This window comes from Pelmatolapia mariae, linkage group LG13 (assembly GCF_036321145.2).
Source record: "Pelmatolapia mariae isolate MD_Pm_ZW linkage group LG13, Pm_UMD_F_2, whole genome shotgun sequence".
Classification (NCBI taxonomy): Eukaryota; Metazoa; Chordata; class Actinopteri; order Cichliformes; family Cichlidae; genus Pelmatolapia; species Pelmatolapia mariae.
The window spans coordinates 3,451,736-3,465,585 of record NC_086238.1 but is presented as its reverse complement, the minus strand read 5'-3'; the positions used below and the strand labels follow the sequence as shown (position 1 = coordinate 3,465,585).

Here is a 13,850-nt window from a genome sequence, read left to right as displayed (position 1 = left end):
TCATGAGGTACCAAAACATAAGACTTTGTGATCACTGTGCAGTTCAGACATTTTATTTGCCACTTTTTTTTGTTTGTTGTGACGCCGCTTATCACTTTCAGATACGCATCTCGTATCAGGCACTGCTGAGATTTGTGCCCACTTTCAATGCATCATCTTCTCTTTCCCCACACAGTTTTCACAGTCTAGGAATGACCAGCATTACATTATTATCTGAAATAAATGCACATTCTGTCAGAGACAAACTCATGAGCCGTCCTGACTGTTTTCTCCCAGCAGTTCCATGAGAATCTCCTGGTTGGAAAACTCCTGAAGTGAGGAGTTCATCTCGTCCAGAAGATCCTCTCCCAGCAGGAAGCTTTTTAAATCGTGCAGAGTCATGCCGATCCGGTGGTCTGTTATGCGATCTTGGGAAAAGTTGTAGGTCCGAATCTTCTCTGATCGTCCTTTAGTGCCGATCTGGAGGAGAAGGAAGAGGAGAAGCACTGAATTTAGCAATGTTTGTTATTTCTAGCAACAAAACCACTAATATCTTACCCCTGTTTTCATTATATTTTCACACCAGTCAAATTCAACATCATGTCAGTGTTTTAGAGACAAAGCATCACATCTGTATTTTATGTTGTATTTTATGATTTCCACCTGTGGTTTACCTTTAACTGTATTTGTATCTCGCTGTGTCCCACCTGTATTTTCCGCTGGTTGTAGCGTTTGCTGGTCTCCTCTTCCAGCTTCATGCTGTACAGTTTTGCTCTCAGGGACTTCATGGCTTTCTCCCTGTTCTTCAGTTGGGACCGCTCCTGCTGGCATTCTGCAACCACACCTGCCCAACAAACACACAATAAAGATCTACTTTACTGCATTTATCCATCCTTACATTTTCTTCCCCTTATCTAATTCAGGGTCAAGGGGGATCTGGAGCCTATCCACTGGATAAGAACCAGGGTACAGCCTGGATAGGTTGCCAGTCTGTCGCAGTACTAATACATATGCACAAACAACCATTCACGCTCACATTCACACCTACAGTCAGCTTACAATCACCAATTAACCTAGCTCCTTTCAACCACTTTAAACAGCACTGTCATCTCCTTTCATGAATAGTCTATCAAAAACAGTCTATTTTCCCCATTTGTGGAAAGAATAAAAGATGCCCGAAACTTGTTTGCCATGTATTGCATTCAGTTTCGTGCTATGTCCAGTTTTTACCTGTAGGAAGATGAACTATCCTGACAGCGCTGTCTGTGGTGTTAACATGTTGACCTCCAGCTCCACTCGCCCTCTTAGTGTCTATCCTGAGGTCCTTTGGGTTTATTGTGAAAGAGATCTGACAAGAACACACACAAACACTACGAATTACATATACTACATATATTTAGATCAGCAGCAGCTAAACAGAACAAAACACTCTGGAAACTTTGTAAGTTTATTGAGGATTCATTTGAGCAAACTGAGCTGTTTTAACAGCATCCTTGTTATTTGGATACATCCATCTATCGTGTGCAGCTGTACCTCAGTGGGCTGGGGCAGCACAGCCACAGTCATGGTGCTGGTGTGCATCCGGCCCTGTTTTTCAGTCTTGGGAACCCTCTGAACGCGATGAACTCCTGCCTCAAACTTCATCCTTTTGTAGCTCTGAGGGCCGCTGATACTAGCTGAGGCGTGACGTAGTCCACCTGTTCATATGTGAGCAGTGAAAAAATGTAAATTCAGTTTTTTATTTGGCAAATAATTAACATAGATTAACATAAATAAATCTAATATTTGTGTATATTGTTTTTTGGGTTTTATTTTGTTTTTTTTACAATAAGTGGTCTAAGGAATTTGTTAAGCACTGTAGCATAAAAAAGCTGAATTCCCTGATGTTGTTTTATTATAACAACCACTAAAATGTCACTACTCTAATACAAAAACAGATGGAAAAAATTTAGGTATGTTTTGAGTGAATTGAGTCTTTTAATGTGACCATGAATAAAGTATTTGATTTGGTGCATGTTTTTAGATTACAAGTTTAAAAATGAACTTTTCCCCACTGTTTACTGGCACTATTTGAATCCATACCGCCGAACATTCAGCATCTCTGTGACACAAGGGCTCCCTCTTGTGCTTGATATAAGTTATTACAATTTTACTAAATCAAAACCTCAGGCCTTTGCTGTTTTTTGTAAACACATATTTCGCAAATCTACTTTTTCTTCTTTTTTTAATTAGACAACACCTCATAACCTAAATTTCAGTCACTAAGAATAATTCTTGATTAGTTTTGATTCTTCTCTTAAATTTGTTAAACAAGCATTTCTGTTTCTCTGTGAAGTTTTCTTAGTGTATGGCATTATTTTTGTTTGTGCTTTCTTTTGTCTTTTAGGATTATTACTTTGCTATGAATATATCATTGAGTAAATATAGTAATTTGAAATTTGGCTTCTGTAAACTACATGATTTCATATATATGATGCTGAGCTTGTGTCTTTAACTGAACAGATCTATTTTAATTTCTTTCCTTCATTTGGAAATCCAATAAATAAATGAAGGGAATCTTTTTTAAAAAACTGTAATGATAGTTTTCTTAAAAGGTTTAACCCTGATATGATGGCAAAAATAAATTTGTGGAAGATTTTGTAATAGAAATGTATGTGTCCACTGACCTAGCTCACTGGTTGTGTGCTCCAGGATGTCAAAGGACCAGCCGTGGTGATGAGCAAAGCCCTGGTACATGTCAAACACCTTAAGGGGAGAGGAGAACATAGAAGTTGGCATGTAAATAGAGAAAAAAAACCCTTTCGCTTTATTCTTTATTGCAGATGGCATGTGTGTCTGTGAGCATCCTGTTTTTGGCCTGCTGCAATAGCAATATTCAATTTAAAATAACTAATACACATATGTACTTCCTGACCTCAGCAGTGAACAGCATGGCTTCTTGACCACCAACGCCAGCGGTGACCTCCAGGACGAGGTCACTCAGATCAGTCTCCTCCTCTGGAATCAATAGATCCAGAATCTGATTTGATGATGCATGTTGATTAACAAGAGAAATGTGATAATGTGTCAGCTGTGCGACAAGTGTAACAACACTGAAAATGCAAAGAGAAACGCTGTCAGCGCGCTCAATAAGATTTACCAACAGCTCGGTTGAGACCTTGATATCACAAAGTGAAAAATCAAGATTCTACCTTTTGTCTAAGAGTTTGAATATCTTCCAAACAGCCTGCTCTCTCCACCTCTGCCAGTTCCCGCAAAGATGGGTCTTCATCTTTGAGGAAAAACAGACACAAATACAATTTTTACCATGATCTGAGAGTAATTCTACTCTCACAAAGTGAGAGCCAACTGTGGCTTAGTAATTAGAGATCTTTCTCCACAAACCTTTCAGAAGCGTCTCAGTCTCTGCAATCTCTTTTTGCTTGGTGTCCAGCTCTCTGATGGTCTGGATAAGAGGAGCCAGCAGGGACACTTTGGTCCTCTTGGCCTTCAGTTCATCCTCACTGCACTGCTCCTCTCCCAAATTACCACTGATGGCTTGTAAACATTCGCTGTACTGTGCCTCAGTCTTCCTCAGGTGCTCCTGCAGAAACTTCCTGGCAAAAATCTCATCCACTGACAGCAACTTCACCATCAGTGGTGTGCTGGTGTAAAGAGTTCTTTTAGCTCTATTTTCAACAGTTTGGTTTAAGACATATGGTGGTTTTTGAAAGCGAGGTATCCATAGGTTATAGGCAGACTCTTTTCCTCTGGGCAGAAGGTTTACAAGTCTTCTGTAAGCCATTTTACATGTAGATGTGGCTGAAATATTCACTGCGTAGTAAACAGACTTGATTTTTGCCGGTCTCTAGTCCATTTAGCCAAATCTCATTCAAAAATACAAAAGTTGGTATTTATTTATGTTTTAACACAAATAAATTACTCCCAGATGCTAGGGACCATTTTTAACCCGAGGACAACACAAGGGTTACGATACAGCCTATATAGTGAAGAGAAATTCTTCAATTCGGCGTAAATATAACACGGTAGTGATAATTTTACTTTTTTAAAATTTTGTAACAGGTTCAAATCAGTGGTGAGCAGCTATAATGCGGAATACTACAACCAACAACAGATTATTCTTTTGGATTTAGAAAATCTTTGACAAAACATGGCTGATGGGCGGGGTTTTTACTATTAAGTCTGAACTAATCTACAAAAACATGATATGAATATCTGAGGAGGTAAACGACTCACTGAAGGTTCCCTGCTAGCTCAACGTGATCATGAAATCAAATGTCAAGCCGCCGAATGCGTTAATCCATTTTTCCAGTTAGCGGTGGCTATATCGGAACAGGCTCCAGTCATTAATTCTTTAAACATTGTCTAGAAACGTCCTATTAACATCATTTACAAACAGCTTGCGTCGTTACCACCTTGCTAAAGGGCGCAGACATATTGAACATTTTCTTCTTTTTTTCATATTTATTGCGGTTGGGAAACAGCTTTACAGTTTGCTGCTGCCACCTTCTGGATGGTGCTGTGTACTGCACCTGGCCACAGTGAAAAACTAAAGAATGGGTTACCAGTCCAATGTTCCCTCTAAGCTGCGCACGTGCGCAATTGCGCACTGCTGGCACGGTCTCTGCGCACAGAAAATCTGCGTTGCGCACAAAAAAAATCTAACCTGAATTGAAATTAAAATTAATACTTCAACAATCCTGTTTTGCAGTGTTCGTCAGTAAGTGACTGGCTGCTCCCGTATGGGATTAGAACGATGCCACCTTATCCCATAGTCCAGCCAATAATGCGATTTACATTCGTATATACGCAGCCAATCAACGTCGTTGACAGGCTATGACAGCGTCCTTATGTGCCGACACGGGGGTTTTAGCTGGCAAAGCGGCGTGGCTGATGTGGAGTGAAGCCACGTTAATGACAACGTGTACAACCATTGGAGATGTGAGCAGGACAGACGGAACAATTGACGGAAAAAGTGTGGACTTTATACCAGTTTTTAAATTGTGTTGATAGGCCACGTAAAACCAGAGTTGTGATAAAAAATATGCAATGTTTGGTTTTCTTCCTGAATACTATCGTTGTTTATATTTACTGCGGGAAGAAACGGTAAAAACGGCGTTTTATAAGCACTCTCCGCCTGTGAGCAAAAACAAACCCCACCACCCTCTCCCTTTCCTATTCGTCCAAAAAAGTACCATGTCGACCAATCAAAAAATGATATGGCAACGTGGCATCTAGTTGTTAAGAAACGGGGGTGTTTTGAGATGTGAGAGATTTGAGACGTTTAGCGCAAATCTTGTGTAGTTAGTGTGTAGTGTAGTCAATAGTTTTGTTGTGTGTGTCAGAAAAATGAGACGACTGCTGAATGTTACAGGTGTTACAGGAGTGATACATCTCCTGTTGTCAGGCCTGCAGGTATCAGGCTGTTGTTCTCCTTTATCTCATAGTGGACAGAAATTATTTTTTGGAGTGGCACAAATAATTTGTGTGGCATCAAATTTGATGCAGAACAGCTGATTGTTCTGTAAATAGTTTGAAATGTTTATTTAAAAATGCCTTGGCTGCATTTAAAAAAAAAATAGCTGCAAAAAACTTTGTTGTTTGCCAAACTGAGTTAGTTTTTTGAAGAAGTAACTATATAATTAATTGCCCAACATTGGTCATTATATACTGTATTTTGCAGACAGAGAGTTACAGGACTCTCTCCCAGACCACAGACTCATACTCATAATACAAGTCAGAGCTTTATAAAAAAAATTTAAAAAGAAAGAAAGTTGTGTTTTCGAAATTGGAGTTCAAGTTATTTTACTTCCAATAGTGTTAACATACTACACAGGTCATGAACAAGATTTTTTTTATTTTAATTGTAAGTGGGCTAAAGCAGTTAATTAAAAGTAGTCTAACGTAAATGTAAACGCTGTAATTTGATTATTTTAATAAACTATGTAACTTGGATGGATTCGATGCTGGCGTGACCACAGTGCACACGTCTGATGTCGCTCACAGTGGTCCAAGGGATCGCTCAGGGAGTTTGTGTGTTCGCTCATACACGTGAAAAATTAGAGGGAACATTGATTACCACCCATGATCTGAAATTGTGGTAAACAATAACAACAGCAACAATAACAACAACAATAATGATAATAATAATAACGCTGTTCCCATGCACAGTCACAGTAGCTCTACTCAACTATTTAGCCATAAGCTTGCAAGTTTACTGTAGTAACTTGACCTTTTTTTTTAACCTCTTCTGATTTCATTATGCTTCCAGCTTCAGTTTGACAGTAATTTCATATTTACTTCTAATTTTTGACTACCAATTTGTTAACTTGGAAGAGATAGTCTAATTCAAATTAGACTACATACTGATGTTTTTGGTTTTTTATGGTATAATTTATCATATATTCCCAAACCGGCATGAAAGTTGAATAAAAATGGCATTTTCTTCATATTTGTGACTAAGAATTTCATGTCATTCAACATGTTTATTACCCATTTCTGAAGGATATAACTATTTACCCTTCAGAAACTGTCACAACTGAAGAAGCCTCTCAGATGAGAGGTGAACCGTCTTCATGTAACTTAAAGAAGTCCAATTTGTTTCTTTCCAATCTCCTTAGACTTCTAAAAAAAGAATTTAAGATGGAATGACCCCCCTGTTATTCTTTGACCAAACTTATTGAAACTAACCTTAGATATGAGCACATCTTCTTCTTTGAGCTAATGATATAAATGAATACTAAATTCAGTAAGTTTCCCATCCTTGATGAACTTGTCAACAAAATCCACACTGTAAATGCTACTTGAACAGACAAGGAAAAGACAAATATCAGATATGTTGTCATAAATTATATTTTAGAAATACATTTGAATGAATTTAGCCTATTGGATGTGCAAATGTGTAATGTTAATAAATCCCTGACCCCCAAGATAAACATATCCTTTCCATATATAATTATACTAATCAGTCTTGCATAATCTTGCTGCTACTAATTAACAAGGCTACTTTGTTTTTAATTAACTGTGGGGGTGGGGGGTTTCGAGTGGCCTCTCATGGCATTTGGAGTCAATGATATTGCATGTGAATTGTAGACCCCTCCACTGCTTGGGCATGGTGTGAATCATTAGGATAAATTAACATGTCACTTGAATATAATGCTGAAACCCATATTATACTGGAAGTAACTGGCAATCAAGAGGATGAGCAGGGACCATATGTGGTCTGGGGTGCAGGTATTTCACTGTGTTCTGTCTTAAATCTGGGAATGTATGTGCATATAAACAATAATTCATCGGCACACATGCATGAACAAAACTCTCTAATATCAGCATCAATACAAACACATCATTTTGCTTGGTACATACTTTGCATTACTGCTTGCTCTGGCCCATAGTAGATTGCTCAGTGCTTGAAATAGACACCAGGAAAAATAGCACACAGTTTCCTTATGTGAAATTTAATGGAAAATATTACTGCTTTTAAAGTTTAAAGTCGTATACAACAGACTGTTAAATAACATTACTACATATACACATTTAGCTTGCAGAAACTGTAAGCTAAATAGCAAAGAATGGCCTTTGTGGCTTTTACAAAAACGATTCGGTCACCTGAGCATTTTATTGACTTTAAGCTGCTTTGAAATGTATCTGTGACAGCTTTCAACCAGAACGACTAAACTTGTAAATTAGAGTTTGACAACAGGATCAAGAGACTAAACTTATCAGAGTGGACTCCAGTATGCAAAATGAACCCTCACATACATCTTCAGTGACCCTCTCTCATGTTTTCTCCCAGTTGATCAACAATTCCCATTTCACTGTCCTGTAAATATTAAATTATACAGAGATCCTGATGATGTTTTTTATGACTTAAATAACAGAAAAGTGTTAGAGATAAAAGCTGAGATACTGTCTGGAAATAAACCTACATTACATCCCCCAGCTTCCCCCACTGGTTTCAGCGAAAAAGCTACTTAACACATTCCAGGCAGGGTGTGAACTTAACCATCCTGCACATTATCTGCATTGTAGAGCTTTTGTTTGTCAAGCAGTGGGGATCATGGCAGAATTGGGGAAAGAGTCTCTTATTCATGTTTTCCATGTAAGAACAGGCTCAATAAAACCCAGTGATGAAAATTGTTGTTTCCATTTAAATGTTTGAAGCATCCTGAAACGGGAGTGTTTGTTTCAGTCATAAATATTAATCAGGTACACTTATTAAACATCCGTGGGCCTTTCAAACTTTTCAGAAACCCTGCAAATAATTAATTGGTAATTGAATTTACCAGTATTTACCAAACAATGGCTGATGTTCATCGTATGCCTAATTGGTTAAAGGCTGTGTGTTAAAGATTTTTAATAATAAATTCTATAAATTCTTTAATAAATTCTATTTAAACAGTAGTATCGATTTTCACCCAAAATATCCTAATTAGTGCATGCAGAATTTTATTTTTTCCAGTGTTAACAACACAGAATTATTCAATAGTAACTCTAATTTCAAGCTGCATTAGATTCCGAACATACCAACTTTAAAAAAAAAAGACTTTAACCTCCTCTAAGACCCGAACTCTTCCACGGCATGCATTTTTAATTTCTCTTTGATATTTGGTCACATTGGGGCCCGATGAATGTAAAAACAAAGAATTACCAGATTTTTTTTAATTTTATTTTTTACCTTATTTTTGTTTTTAAGAAAAATAAGACCCACATATGAGGATATTCGTTTAAAATTTTGATAAAACTATAGCAGTATAATGTCCTCGTAAGTGGATATCAGGCCCTTGTAGAGCAAAATTCAGTATTTTGGTCTAAATAACCCAAAATGTGATGTCCACATATGTCAGGGGTGTCCAAACTTTTTTCGCTGAGGGCCACATACATAAAAATATAGGAGGGGCCGGGCCACTTACTAGAAATTAGGTATATAACCTTAACTTTACTGTATTAAAAATCACTTAAAAGTGGTCAAATGTGTTATATTGTTGAATATAATTAAAGACAAAACTGCCTTCATCACAGTTTTCCATAAATGGATCTTTATTGGTTTATTCAGAAAAAGCTTTGGTAGCTCATTCTCAGAACAGCAGCCTCGGATTTCTTCTTAGACAGAAGATTTACAGCACAGAGAAAAAACAATAAAGGGGAAAATGGGACGGGTAAATTTCAAGTTTGTTATTTAAGTTATTAGGCTTAGCAACACACCTATCACACGTTAGTTTGAAACGATTATCACCATTAACAGACTGAACTGGACTTAATAACAGGAGTGCATATAATTTTAGTAAATTATTCTGGTGAGTATCAGCTGCGCTGGGTATGTAAATCGGACCATCCAGCTGCGGTGCTGATCGTACGCCACTCGTGCCAAAAATCCGGACAAATGTCACTTGATCAAGGAGCAGATCTGCATCAGATGAGATCAGCTGACTTTGCGTGTGCGTGCGCTGTGCACAGCGGTGTGTACTCTGTGTGTTAACAAGAAAAACGCATATAAGAAAGCGGTGCGCAAAAGCAGGGTAGTGACAGAATTGATGCGCATTATTGATATTTGAAGCATGTGTACCTGCACATTAACACACGGGTACTGTGGAATATATTTTTACTCACCTAAAGCGCTCGTGCTCTCGTCCACTCCCCGCAAAGAAATTAGCAGCTGTGCGGTGTCTGTGGCATCAGCGCTCTCATCGCATGCGATGGAGTAAAAATCAAAAGCACAGCTTTATCACACAGCTGCAGTTTAATGTTGGCTGACGAGTCTTCAATGCGTCGCACAACTGTACTTCTGGACATGCTGACGTTGTTGAAGTCCTGCACTGTTTCCGGGCACATTATTTCGGTGACTTTAACGAGGCCGTGTTTTATGAGGTCTCCATCTGAAAAAGGCTTGCCATGTCTTGCGATGAGTTGGGCGACCTCATAGCTGGCTATTGGAGCCTTTTCCTGGACAATTTGAGCACGAAAAAAAATACTGTTGCTGACCCCGCAGGAGAGCTAGCATTTGCTTTAATTTCTGCTCTGGCTCAGCACCAGTGTAGGATGCATAGGCCTGATGTTTGGTTTAATAATGACGTCGTGCATTATACTCTTTCATAACGGCCACAGTTTCATTGCAGATCAAACAGACACACTTCCCCTTGAATTCTTTGAAGAAATATTCACTCTCCCACCTTGTCTGAAATTTTCTGCATTCACTTTCTATCTTTCGCTTCTTTGGTTTTGGCCATGTTTAGTAACTTGGGGGTAAATTTCTTCTGTGATTGTCCTTTTTGGTGGAGCAACTGCCTTGATCAACAGCAGCTCCCCCTGGTGTTAAAACTAAGAAGTGCAATACATTCAAGAAAAAGTTGAAGTGCGGGCCATATTCTATTCTATTTATAAAATTACTTGCGGGCCAATTGAAACTGGACCGCGGGCCGCAATTGGCCCGCGGGCCGGACTTTGGACACGCCTGACATATGTGGACGCCAGGTCCTAGGAGGTTAAAAGGCTTATTTCGCGTGTACCATGATGTAGAATGAAGTGCCATATTCAAAATATAGGATTTGGAAATATTATTTTGTTTTTTGCACATTTGCGGTCTGCAAAATATGCTAAGTTCCGGAGGATGCCACGATTTTCAAATCGGCTAACGTTTAGAAACTTCTTACGTTTAGGTGCGTGAGATATATCTTTTTACATTAGCTTCAAACGCTGAATGGCGCTTAGAAAGGCCATGTTTTTTTCACGACAGTTTTGCAGTGGGAACACGTTCACTGCGTGGTGACGTCACCGAAACTGAAGCCAGCTTTCATTTGTTGACGTTTTAAAGAGACAACCTCCCCTTGTACTGTGATTGGTTTGCGCCATTTGCGCACCGATTTCAAAAGAGTGGCTGCAACTGGCGGATTTTCAGTTGAGGAGTATTTAATCTGGGAAGAGCGGGCGACAGTCGAAAAGATACTTGACCTGCTAAAAGGACTCTTCTGTGGATAACGATATAACAGTAAGGTAAGAGGAGTTACGTACCTTTTCTAAACCTTTAACAGCTCTTTAGCGGAATGTTATTCTGCTCGCGGTATGAGGAGTTTGTCGTAAGTAGCTTCTTAGTTGCAAACTACTTACCATATTATGATCTAAGACCACGCAAATGTAGCTCGGTAGTATTACATAATTTTATTTAACGCCCACCACACTCTCATTAATGTCCAGTTCATGTTATTTGACATACGTTTGACCAAAGACACCATAAATGGGCGAAAACCGAGTAGCTTCACGTCATCGCTACATTTCCGCCAAATTTGCATCGCGCCAAAATCAAGACTTTGGAAAACTATCTTATTGAAAAGTTTCCAACCTTTATGTCCCCTTTTAAACAACAGTGTTTATATTATAGCTTTATTCCCTGTCTAGCCACTCATAGGTTAAATTTGATGTTTAATGTGGCCTGGTTAGCTTGCATTTGGGAAGCTGTGTTGCATTCAGTCCCGTGGACACCGTAAAACCTAACTTAACACAATCTTGTTATTTCTCTCCTGTACTTAGAAATCTGCAAAGTGCATATGTCTCATTCTAACGGAATCATGAAGTTTGCCGCGCGCGAATCTCCAAGAGCCTCTGCCGTGAAGGCCAAAGCTTCCCCAGTGAAAGAGCCCATCCCCATGACACCTCAGTGTTCCCCCGTAAAGGTGACCACAGTGTTGTTCTCTCCCAAGAACAACACCAGTGCAATCCACGACAAGGAAAACAGCACTGGCATAGTGCATGACAGGACTCTGGAGTTTGAGGACAGTGGTTATCTGTCTCTGCAAAACAGTCGGATTGAATATCACCATGAGAACGAAGAGGATGACCACATCCTGGGAAAGCCCACAGTAGTGTCGTCTACTGCTATAAATCAAGGAATACCACATAATTCTCCTTCCAAATGTCAAGTAAGGAGCACCCCTATTCAACTGGAGGCAGTCTGCACTCCTGTGGTTCGTCCCCAGAGGAGAACTGCAGTATACTCGTCGTCCACCCCATCCGGCCATCACAGCGACAGGCACCTGCCTGTACTGAACTTCCAGCGGGTTGTGTGTGAAGAACTTGCTAAGAGCTATGAGAAGAATAAGAGGTAAGATTTTGACATCTCGTTTGACTGGGTGTTCATCTGGATTGGTTTACACTTGGGCAGCTATGAAATGTTGTCTTTCTGTGCGTGTTAGGTACGACTGGAGCATTGTCACAAAAGTTGCAGAGAATTTTCTTTTGGATCGGGTGATTGGACGTCAGATGGGCTTGGAGTACATCGATATCTTTCAGTCTCTGCTGGCCAGAAACATGAGATGTATCCTGACAAAGATCCTGGCCTTTCTGGAAGACTTGGACCTCATTAGGTAAGCTACAAACCCTTCACTTTGTCCTATCTGGATAAATGTATTTGGCAGTAAGGAAATTTGAATTTAGATGATATCAGAATTAATTTTTGAATCTTTGTAACTGTTAATTTTGTGCTCTTATTAATCGCATGTTACTTTTCCTTTTTTAACTTCACAGTTGTAAGACAGTGAGCAGGACTTGGATGAAAATCATCTGCGAAGATACAGCAGCTCTAAGGCGGTGTCAGCGAGCTGAGCAGGAACTCGGGGTGAGGAAACTCGCGCAACATGACACTGATTCAGACAATGCTTTTGTGCTTCAGGCCATCAGTGTGATTCTTATCAAGTAGTTACATCGTAAGAAAGACCACAACCTACCATACAGGTCTTCTTACAAGTTATTTAAAAGAACAGCTGTACATGTAAGGAAAACATGTAACGGGTGGTCGTTAGAGCTATAAGAAAGGATGGCGCATTCACAATTCATGTCATTCTTTCTATAAGGCAACCTGAATAAGAATATTTAGTTTCGAGTCTTTATTTTGTTTTTCTTGCAACAATATGAATAACAGTATACTGCTAAAGCTGCAAATGTTCTAATCTATTTGATTAATTCATTTTTAGGAATCAAGAAACTCTCTGAGACAGAGGGGTATTGGTTTGACAAGAGATGTGGCCGTCTCCAGGATGGTGCTGTCCTGCATGCAGACCATGGCTTCCTCAAAGACTCCATCTTCATCATCCTCCTCGTCCACCCCCAGCTGCATGACCACCAGACGGGCTGCTGCCTCTCAGAGGGGCAGCACACCCACCTCCCGATGCTCACGCTTCAACGAGTACATCCAGGTGAGCATCGTTTTCAACAATTCACTCTGATGCAACAGAACTGAAAAACAACCTGATGGCCAAGATTAATTTTCCAAATGATGTTTTCACTGTAGGAAATGCATAAATGTTCCTTATGGCCTTGTTTTTAACAAACCACCATGTTTCATTCTTTCTATCTCCAGGCTGCCAGCACTCTGAAGCAACACGAGTCTCTTCGTGCCTGCAAACGCTGCGGCTCACCAGCGACACATCTGAATGAGGTTCAGAAAGCTACGTGCACTCGCCTTAGTTGTCTCTTCACCTTCTGCACTCGCTGTCAGGAGTCTTTCCACGGCTCGACCCCCTGCAGAACCGTGACTCCCCGAGCCAACTTCTCTAAGACATCACCGCTCCTACCGGGGAGCGCTCGCAGCAAGAGGAACGTCAGGCGACTGTGACGGAAGCTTTGTGGAATTTTATTCAGATTTATTTTATTTTTTAAAACGCAGCTAACCTCTGAGCCGTTAGTGTTTCCACTAGCACTGTCCAAACTTCGGACAAGAGTGGAAGTTTTTATATAAGCTCGACCTGAAAATGTCTTCACTGCATGTATTTTTCCTAAAACCTGTATACGGAAGTCAACCCTGAGTGAAACACTCAAAGAACGACTGACACAACCGAACACAAAATATAACCTGATTGTGAGAAGTCGATGCCAAAAACAAA

At 39.7% G+C, this 13,850-nt stretch overlaps 2 protein-coding genes across 3 annotated transcripts; one reads left to right on the top strand and one right to left on the bottom strand.

Annotated features, from left to right (window-relative positions):
* Nucleotides 1-42: 42 nt before the first annotated feature.
* Nucleotides 43-4,707, bottom strand: mtrf1l (mitochondrial translational release factor 1-like). Of its 2 annotated transcripts, XM_063491547.1 has the most exons (8): nucleotides 3,364-4,707; nucleotides 3,171-3,250; nucleotides 2,894-2,998; nucleotides 2,646-2,724; nucleotides 1,513-1,676; nucleotides 1,210-1,327; nucleotides 687-823; nucleotides 43-459 (listed from the first exon to the last, which is right to left on the bottom strand). In XM_063491547.1, exons 1-8 carry the CDS (start codon nucleotides 3,761-3,763, stop codon nucleotides 247-249), a joined length of 1,296 nt encoding a protein of 431 aa, XP_063347617.1. In that variant the 5' UTR covers nucleotides 3,764-4,707; the 3' UTR covers nucleotides 43-246. The 2 variants fall into 2 exon arrangements, with proteins under 2 accessions (XP_063347617.1, XP_063347618.1); XM_063491548.1 differs by lacking the exon at nucleotides 3,364-4,707 and having other exon boundaries at nucleotides 2,894-2,976.
* Nucleotides 4,708-10,849: 6,142 nt separating this feature from the next.
* fbxo5 (F-box protein 5) lies at nucleotides 10,850-13,850 on the top strand. Its single transcript, XM_063491830.1, has 6 exons — nucleotides 10,850-10,968; nucleotides 11,503-12,073; nucleotides 12,165-12,335; nucleotides 12,496-12,586; nucleotides 12,942-13,163; nucleotides 13,328-13,850. Exons 2-6 carry the CDS (start codon nucleotides 11,520-11,522, stop codon nucleotides 13,580-13,582), a joined length of 1,293 nt encoding a protein of 430 aa, XP_063347900.1. The 5' UTR covers nucleotides 10,850-10,968; nucleotides 11,503-11,519; the 3' UTR covers nucleotides 13,583-13,850.

Excerpts from the sequence above, each read along its gene's own strand:
- mtrf1l (XM_063491547.1), bottom strand. The coding sequence starts at position 3,763 with ATGGCTTACAGAAGACTTGTAAACCTTCTGCCCAGAGGAAAAGAGTCT. Across the intron at positions 3,251-3,363 it reads GACTGAGACGCTTCTGAAAG|ATGAAGACCCATCTTTGCGG; the intron begins GTTTGTGGAGAA and ends TTTTCCTCAAAG. Across the intron at positions 2,999-3,170 it reads TTCAAACTCTTAGACAAAAG|ATTCTGGATCTATTGATTCC; the intron begins GTAGAATCTTGA and ends TCATCAAATCAG.
- fbxo5 (XM_063491830.1), top strand. The coding sequence starts at position 11,520 with ATGTCTCATTCTAACGGAATCATGAAGTTTGCCGCGCGCGAATCTCCA. Across the intron at positions 12,336-12,495 it reads GAAGACTTGGACCTCATTAG|TTGTAAGACAGTGAGCAGGA; the intron begins GTAAGCTACAAA and ends TTAACTTCACAG. Across the intron at positions 12,587-12,941 it reads GAGCTGAGCAGGAACTCGGG|GAATCAAGAAACTCTCTGAG; the intron begins GTGAGGAAACTC and ends ATTCATTTTTAG.